At 45.7% G+C, this 9,765-nt stretch overlaps 1 gene segment (V, D, J or C); it reads left to right on the top strand.

The window, feature by feature from the left end:
• Positions 1-3,284: 3,284 nt before the first annotated feature.
• Positions 3,285-3,813, top strand: LOC120911524. The segment is given in 2 exon segments: positions 3,285-3,384; positions 3,461-3,813. Coding segments are annotated over 2 exon segments (399 nt in total).
• The last annotated feature ends 5,952 nt before the right edge of the window (positions 3,814-9,765 follow it).

Consider the following 9,765-nt stretch of genomic DNA (forward strand, 5'->3'; position numbering starts at 1 on the left):
ATTAGCACTTTTGAATTCAAACGTTCTAGTCCCATAGACTTCAATGGGGTTCTAAATGTTCGCGCAAACTTTCGGTCTGTTCGAAGGTTCTGGTGCGAACCGAACAGGGGGGTGTTCGGCTCATCCCTACTCATTAGTATGAAGATGTCATTACAGTTGTTTGTACATGATAAATATAAGATCTATAGATTACATTTAAAGTTGTTTTTAAAGGTAAGAGTTTTTTGACCTTAATGCATCTTGTATTACAACTTCTGAACTGCCCACCACACATATACTGCAGCAGAGAGGCCTGGCTGCGTAAAACACTGTACAGGTACGAGTACAGGTTCGAGACTACCGGGTCTGGATCGCGCGTACGTGTGATTGGACATAGCAGGAGTCAATGGCTGCTGGCCACCCGAGTTTGTTCAGAGGAGAGACAGAGCGGCGGTCTGCCTATGTAAATAAGGCAGACCATCGTTTTGTCATAGAGGAAAATGGAGATCTTGTGTTTCTGCTAAGCAGAAACATGGATCTGTTTTCCTCTAGTGCATCCTTCCCCACACAGTTAGAAAACATTCCCTAGGAGCACATTTAACCTTTTGATCGCCCCTGATGTTAACCCTTTCCCTGCCATTGTCATTTATGAACTCATCACTGTATTGGTGTCACTGGTCCCCAAAAAGTATCGCTTAGACCCCTTTCACACTGAGGAGGGCTTTCGCACTGAGGCGATGCGCTGGCAGGAGAGAAAAAAATCTCCTGCTAGCAGCATCTTTGGAGCGGTTAGAGGAGCGGTATGTATACCGCTCCTTCACCGCTCCTTCCCATTTAAAACAATGGGTAACCACGATAATACCGCCCGCAATGCGCCTCTGCAGAGGTGCATTGCGGGCGGTATTAACCCTTTATCGGCCACTAGCGTGGGTTATTACCGCACCGCTAGCGGCCAAATCCCGTGGCAAATCCGACGGTAAAGCTGGGTATAGCGTTGCACGACCGCGCAATTGTCAATTTAAGTAACGCAGTGCCATATCACCAAAAATGCTCTGGTCAGGAAGGGGGTGAAACCTTCGGGGGCTGAAGTGGTTGAGGTGAAAAACTTTTTAAGAGTAGCTCTCTCACAGCTCCCCTAAATACTTACCTGAGCCCAATCTCAATTTAGCACTTTGTATCCCTGCAGCAGATCTCCCCCCCCTACCTTCTCTCACAGGCTTGACTGAGATCTTCAGGAGCCATTGGCTCCTGATGCTGTCAGTCAAAACCTGGGAACAGGGAGCAGGGGACAGGACCAAACCTTGTGTTCTGAATAGACACAAACAATCTGACTTGGGATCATGCATGCATGAGCGCCCCCATAGGGAACGGCTTACTATGGGGGCACTTGGTGAAGGGGAAGAGCCAAGGGCACCAGCGGGGGTTCAAGGTCGCTCTGTGATAAATCTTTGCAAAGAGCAGGTATGACATGTTTATTATTTTAATGGAAAATATAAGTTTTACAATTGCTTTAAAGTAGTAGTATGTACCATTTTGGAGATATTTACTTAACCACTTCACCCCCGGAAAGGATTTGAACTCTTAATAACCAGGTAATTTTTTTAGGCACTGCGTCTCTTTAACTGACAATTGCGCTGTTGTGCGACACTGTGCCCAAACACAATTGACATTCTTTTTTTACCCACAAATAGAGCTTTATTTTGGGGGTATTTGATAGCATCTGTGGTTTTACATTTTTTGCTATAAACAAAAAAAAAGACCATTCAAGACAATTTTGAAAAAAAAATACTTTATTTTTACTTTCTGCTATAATACATATCCCCCAAAAAATATATATATTCATCAGTTTAAGCCAATATATTTTCTTCTACATATTTTTGATAAAAAAATATCACAATAGACGTATATTGATTGGCTTGCACAAAAGTTATCACATCTACAAACTACGGGATAGATTTAGGGACTTTTCTTTTTTTATTATTGCTTTTACTGGTAATGGCGGCGATCTGCAATTTTTAGCGGGACTGCAACATTGCGTCAAACAAATCTGACCCCAAATTACACTATTTGGGGACCAGTGACATTATTACATTGATCAGTGCTATAAAAATGCACTGATCAATGTAAAAATGACACTGGGGTTATCACTAGGGGGCGAGCAAGGGGTTAAGAGTGTTTCCTCAGTGTGTTCTAACTGTAGGGAGGATGGGCTACCAGGAAAATTACAGAAATCACTGTTCCCGATCACTGGGAACAGTAGATATCTGTCATGTCACTAGGCAGAACATGGAAATGTCTTATTTACTTAGGCAGTTCCACGTTCTGCCTGTGTACAAAGCGATCACAAGCCGCCGGTGGACATCGAGCATGCAGGACCCGCGGGCACGCTCCCGCGGCGGGGGCGCACCCGCTTCCCTCCTTATACAGGTATGTCAGTTTGCGCAGTGACCGCGGCCGTGATTCCCACGTGCAAACGTGGGAGTGACAACATTGCGAACCCGGGTGAAGATGGAAGCCCTGTCAGTGGTGACTTTGTGTTCAAGTAAGTCTTTCATAATGTGCAAATATGCGATGCATACTAGCACATTATGTCATTAAAGGGGTTGTAAACCTTTGTGTTTTTTCACCTTAATGCATCCTATGCATTAAGGTGAAAAAACACCTTGCAGTGTCTGGCCCCCCAGCTCCCCGTTTTACTTACCTGAGCCCCAAATTTCCATGGGCGCGCCCCCGCCATCGCTCTCTCCATGGGTTCCCAGCACTTGTTTGGGTAGATTGGCTACCGCTGCTAATCAAATCCAATGATGCCAGCGCCGGGGGGGGGGGGGGGCGGAGTCATACGTTCGGCGGCTTTGGAGCTTCCCAAAGGGGGTTTTCTAATGCGGGGAGGAGCCGCCATGGGACCCCAGAACAGGAGGATAGGGGCCAACTGCACACTAGAGGTAAGTATGACGTGTTTGTTATTTAAAAAACAAACAAAAAAAAACATATCTTTAGTGTCACTTTAACTTGTGGGAGCCGATTTCTTTATTTTTGTGGTTTACTACCACTTTAAGTATGCAAGAGTCCTTTGAAAATATAGTGAAGTAGACATGAGCATGTCAATTAAAATTAATAATTTTTTAGAGCTAGAGCAAAATCGTGAAATGTGATCTTATTGCAAAAATAGAAACTGCCCTGATCATAAAGTTGAATTTTGCTACACACGAAAAGGACAGATATAAGTGATACTGAAACATATGGGCTTTTATATGTAAATGTAAGCATGGTATGCAAATGGAAATCAAACAACCCACAGATATAATGAAATGTCCCAGCTTGTGAAGACCAGATTGTGCACTAACTGAGTTGAGTTCATTATGAAGATTCTCCTTAGTGTACTCTCTGTGGTATTCACAACACATTGTAAGCCTATTTTATTTAATATAAAATGTGTTCTTGAATTTGAGTATGTTAGTGATATTTATCTGACTCTTTACAGATGTGAACTCTCAGATGTCCTTTGTGGAGTCTGGTCCCAGCATTGTGAAGCCAGCACAGTCTCTGGATGTAACATGTACAGTGAAAGGAGCCTCTCTCACTGACAGCAGCAAGTATTACAGTGTGGAATGGGTACGACAGTTTCCTGGAAAGGGCCTGGAGTGGATGGGTCGCATCATCCATAATGGGGATTTATATTATGCTCAGTCATTGAAAGGAAGAATAACAATAACGAGAGAAATCAGTAAAGGAGAAGTTTATTTAAAACTCAACAATGTGAATGTAGATGACTCTGGGAAATATCACTGTGCAAGAGACACAGTGCAACAGAGCTGTGTACTCCTACTACAATAACTGTTACCAACGAGAAATTGTATAATATCTCTTGGGGTCCATGCACACAGAGCATAAAAAAAGTCACTGTTAGGGCTCATTTACACTTGCTTCAGCTTCTACAAGGCTTCAACAAGGCTTCGGACATACTTTGTTAAAGCTAGTCAAAGCTCCTGTCACTAAATATAATGGTTAGCTTACAGTCCTGTTTACACCTGCTTTTGCTTTGCTTTGCTTCAAAAATTATACCCCATGTAGCTTCAGTGATGCTTCAAAGCTTCTTCAAAGCCTTCATAGAAGTCTATCGCAAAGCTCGCTTGAAGCCCCACCAAAGCCTCATGGAAGCCCCACGAAGCTCCACCAAAACCTCACCGAAGCCTCATCGAAGCACCAAGCAAAAGCAGGTGTAAACAGGACTGTAAGCTAACCATTTTATAGTCTGTCCGAAGCCATGTTTTGAAGCAAGTGTAAACTAGCCCGTAGAGGCATTTTGTGGTTTTGTCCTGCCTCTAAATGCCCCCCCCCCCCTATGTTAGCCATACCTCCAAAATTGAACTTCAGAATGAGGGACACTTAAGGGAGGAAGCGACCTGCGTCACGTGCAGTGTGGCAAAAAGGGCGTGGCCAAATGTGTAAGAGTGGGAGGGGCTGAGGGGGCATGTTTTTTTTTTAAAACATGCTTCCTTGTACTTATAAAATATGCTTTGATTTCTGTGCCTCAAGCTGAAGTCTCACGGGCACAAACTCAAGCACAATCATTTAAAAATAAAGAATTAAAAGTTTCCATTACAAATGGTTTTGCACGAACTGTGAAAGAGTGCATTACGCTAAGTGTAGAAGGATTCAGGAGTGCATTACATACAGAATGCAAGGTTCAGAAGTGCATTTTGTACAGAGTGCAAGGTTCAGGGATGCATTTCACACAGAGTATAAGGTTTAGGAATGCGTTAAATACAAAGTGCATTTTTAAAAAAGGGTGCAAGGTTCAGGAATGCATTACCTACAGAGTGCAAGGTTCAAGAATGCGTTGCATACAGAGTGCAAGGTTCAGGAGTGCATTTCATACAGAGTGCAAGGTTCAGGAGCAGTGGTGGACACTCCTGGCCCCTAATCTACATGCAGGGCGTTAGACGCATGGATTTCAATGTTGTTTTGCCTTGAGGCCTGAGGCTCTAATTGGCGTACAAAAAGGATGATCTCGGGGTGCAGAGGACTGTGCTCTGAGCCCACCCAGTTGTGTGACATTAGCAAATTAATATTCACTAATGTCTTCCTGCTTCTCCTACCGGCCAATCAAGGAAAGGAATCCTGAGACCCAGGAAGGGAAGTATTCCCCCACTGGGGTTGTTTTCTAGGCAGCAGGGGTTGGAAAAAATGGAACAAACAAATTTATAAAATGAAGCTTTATTGGCGGCAACCATGACAAATAGACATTTGAGTTAAGATATGAGCTCTGGTACACAAAATTAAAAAGTCAATACAAAAGATGCAAACACAATGTATCACACAAAATCTTTGGGGTAATACAAAGTCGGTAGGTACATAAATATTGATGCATTTCGACCCGTCAGGGTCTTCTTCAGAAGATATGTTTGCTGCCAGCCAATCGGGTCTCACAATCTACTTCCTGTATGGCCGGGAGGAGAAGCAACGCATGTTCGGCCAGGAGTAGATGCAACGGCCCCTCTGCATGCTGGAGTGAGGCACAGCATCGGCCCCCTGCATCAGCAGCATCGGTAAGCTGGAGCAAGGAGCGGTATCAGCCTCCTGCATCAGCAGCATCAGCAAAGTGGAACAAGGAGCAGCATCTGCTGAGTGAGGGGGGGCAGGTTTTCTGCTTCCTCTAAATATTGAGAACCAGCCTTCACTGTTCAGGAGTGCGTTATGTACAGAGTGCAAGTTTCAGGAGTGCATTTTATACAGAGTGCAAGGTTCAGGAGTGAGTTTCATACAGAGTGCAAGGTTCAGGAGTACGTTACGTACAGAGTGCAAGGTTCAGGAATGCACTACATACAGAGTGCAAGGTTCAGGAATGCATTGAGTACAAAGTGCAAGGTTCAGGAATGCGTTACATACATGGTGCAAGGTTCAGGAGTGTGTTTTTGATACAAAATATTTGATACAAAATATTGATCACCAGCCACCACTGTTCAGGAGTGCATTATGTACAGGGTGCAAGGTTCAGGACTGCATTGCATACAGAGTGCAAGGTTGAGAAGAGTGTTTCATAGAGAGTGCAATGTTCAGGAATGCGTTACGTACAGAGTGCAAGGTTCAGGAATGCACTACGTACAGAGTGCAGGGTTCAGCTGTACTGTTACCTGTGGTCTCATTGACTGATTGATTGTTCATACCTGACTTGCACTGGTCTGGCAGCCTAAGGAACTGTCCAATTTCAAAATTGAACCAGTCTTTACCCAATCTGGCAATCACTGTGCTCAAATCAACTATCCTTGCCACAAAATTCATCCAGATGTTGGCAAGCTTTATGTACTTTGTGAATCCTTGTTGTTGGGGGTCCTGCTGTGTACTCTTCTTAAATGTGCCTGGAAATACCGTATTTATCGGCGTATACCGCGCACTTTTTTGCCCTGAAAATCAGGGCAAAATCGTGGGTGCGCGATATACACCGATACCCGCTTTCCCGCGCCGAGTTTGAATACTGCGCCGGCATATACAGAGCGCAGTACACTCGTGTATAGTCGGGCAGGCTCGGCTCCTCTCGCGCTCACGTCCTGGACGTACAGGACGTGAGCGCGAGAGTAGCAAAATGCTCAGTGTAAGGCAGAACTCCGCATTGCTCAACTTCAAGAGACCAGATCTCACAGATCAATATCAAGCAAGCACACTGCACGTTCTTCTAGATCCTCTCGCTCCAGAAGTTCAACATTAAGCGACAAGCTAAAAGAGGCCCGCGCTGATGCTGAATCTAAAAAAGCGCAAAGCTCCCTTGCTAAGAAAGAAGCAGAGATGGAAGCCCAAAGCAAAGCTCTTGAAGCAGAGATGGAAGCCCAGAGCAAAACTCGCCAAGCAGAAATGGAATCCCAAATAAAGATTCTGCAAATAGAGAAAGAGGAAGCAGGTGCGCTAGCAAGGCTGAAAGTCCTTGAACAAGCAATGGGTCAAAGTACTAATTCAGACTGTCTTATCCCAGCAGAACTGGAAGATCCAATTGATCGCACCAGTGAATATGTGCTAAAGCATAATGTTTACAAAGATACAGAGTCATCTCCTGTACCTCCTACTAACAACACTGTTCTGACTCTCAACTCAGGGACCTCTCAGCTCCAAATGCCTGAGTCTCCTCAAGTCCACAAGACAAGTGCATCTACGCAGCAAACCACATCAACTCCTGCCATCAACAAGGTGACTTCCAGCGACAAGCCGCAGCTCCAGCCACAGCCAGCAGAAGCCTTAAAGACTACACCAAGGTTAAGCGCTCATGCAACATCATTTTATCCTGGTAAACCTCACCCTTCCTCGCCAGAGAACTTTCACACCCAAGGGGTTCCACAAATTACTTTGGCACCAAAGAGTGAGAGATCAGACTTGAATGACTAAGCCAGTTATATGGCACGCCGTGAACTCATTAACACCAGCCTCTCAAGGTTTGATGACTGTCCAGAGAGCTACAGGGCCTGGAGATCAACCTTCAAGGCTGCTATTGCTGATTTCAACCTTACTACCAAGGAGGAACTTGATTTGCTCATAAAGTGGCTGGGGCCAGAATCTGCAAATCGTGTTAAAAGACTGAGGACAGTACATGTTGACCACCCAGATGCAGGTCTTGTTGCCGCATGGGCAAGACTCGAGCAAGCCTATGGTAGCTCAGAAGCCATAGAAAGCGCTCTATTCAAGAGACTGCAAAACTTCCCAAAAATAGGGAACAAAGACTATCGCAAGCTCCAAGATCTAAGTGACCTCCTCATGGAGTTAGAGTTGGCAAAGACAGACCCACGTCTACCTGGTCTAAGCTTCCTGGACACTGCTCATGGTGTCAATCCAGTGGTGTCTAAACTGCCATACAGCCTGCAAGAGAGATGGGCGCAGCAGGGCTCAAGGTACAAAAGAGACTATAACGTATCCTTTCCTCCATTCTCATATTTTTGCAGGTTCATCAGTGAACAAGCCTGAATGAGAAATGATCCCAGCTTCAGTGAACCCAACTTGCCTGCTTCATCACCATCTCCAAGGTATGACAACACAGCAGCTAAACACAGAGGCCCAGATTCAAGAAGCACTTGCGCCCGCGCAACCATAGGTTGCGCGGCGCAAGGGCTTACTTGCTCCGGTGTAACGAGTGCTCCTGATTCAGGAACCTCGTTACACCGAATGCAGCCTAAGATGTGACAAACATAAGCCTCCTTATGCCTTCACATCCCAGGCTGCATTCTTGCGTTGGCCGCTAGGGGGCGCGGCCTTTGTGATCGGCGTATAGTATGCAAATTGCATACTACCACCGATTCACAAAAGTTGCGCGGGCCCTGCGTACGCAAGGTACAGAGTTTCCCTACGGCGCCTTTAGCATAAGGCTGCTCCTGCTAATAGCAGGCGCAGCCAATGCTAAAGTATAGCTGCGCCTCCCGCTCGCGACGTTCAAATTTCACGTCGTTTACGTAAGTGAACCGTGAATGGCGCTGGACGCCATTCACGTTCACTTACAAGCAAATGACGTCCTTGCGATGTCATTTGCCGCAATGCACGTCGGGAAAGTTTCCCGACGGAGCATGCGCTGTTCGCTCGGCGCGGGAGCGCGCCTAATTTAAATGATTCCCGCCCCCAGCGGGGTCATTTACATTAGGCAGCCTTGCGCCCGGCTGCTTAGCATATTGCCCGCGCAATTTACGGAGCAACTGCTCCGTGAATCGCGGGCAAAGCGCAATATTTGCGTGGGCGCAGAGAAAAAAATTTGCTCTTTGCCCACGCAAATATTGTGCGATTCTACTTGAATCTGGGCCAGAGACTTTCATAGAGCAATATCTGTTAAAAGGACAGACATCTCACCACCCGTATCCTCTCATGCATACCAGAGTGATTCCGGTGATAAAGATAAAGATCCTAATCGTCAGTGCCCTATTCACAAGAAGCCTCACCCTCTTAGAAAATGCCGAGAGCTGAGAGCAAAGACTTTACAAGAGCGCAGGGAGATTCTCCAGAAACTTGGAGTATGCTACAGGTGCTGTGCTTCTTATAGTCATTTTGCCGAAGACTGTAAAGTTGTCATCAAGTGCACAGAATGCAGCAGCGAAAGACATGTGACAGCTATGCATCCTACTCCACTTACAGACAGCCCACAGCAGCTGCCTACCTCCACCCCTCTCTCAAATCATGGCAGGGAGCAACAAAGCCACACTCTAGCCCAGGAGAATGTTTCTTCTTCATGCACAGAAGTCTGTGGAGAAGGTTTAGATCACAAGTGCTGTGCCAAGATATGCCTTGTTAAGGTATAGCCAGAGGATCAACCTGAAAAAGCTGCCAGGATGTATGCCATAATAGATGAACAGAGCAACAGATCCCTGGTCAAGCCTAAATTCTTTGAGATCATTGGCATTGAGGGTCATGCCACACCGTATACTCTCAGAACCTGTTCTGGTCGTGTAGAGACCTTCGGCAGAAGGGTCGATGGGTTCATGGTGTCTCATATCGAAGGGAAAGAGGGCATACTCCTACCAACATTAGTCGAGTGTGACCAGATACCAGGTGGAAGAGAAGATATTCCTACTCCAGAGGCTGCATATCACCATCCTCACTTAAGACACCTTGCTGATGAGATTCCCGCAATGGACATGAATGCTGAAATCTTAGTCTTGCTAGGAAGAGACATTCTCAGAGTACATAAGGTACGTGAGCAGTGTGATGGACCTGAGGATGCCCCTTATGCACAAAGACTTGATCTAGGCTGGGTAATAGTGGGCGATGTATGCTTGGATAAAATGTGTACGTCATCTGAGATTCACTCCTTCAAAACTTACA

The sequence above is a fragment of the Rana temporaria genome, chromosome 1 (genome assembly GCF_905171775.1).
Source record: "Rana temporaria chromosome 1, aRanTem1.1, whole genome shotgun sequence".
Lineage (NCBI taxonomy): Eukaryota > Metazoa > Chordata > Amphibia > Anura > Ranidae > Rana > Rana temporaria.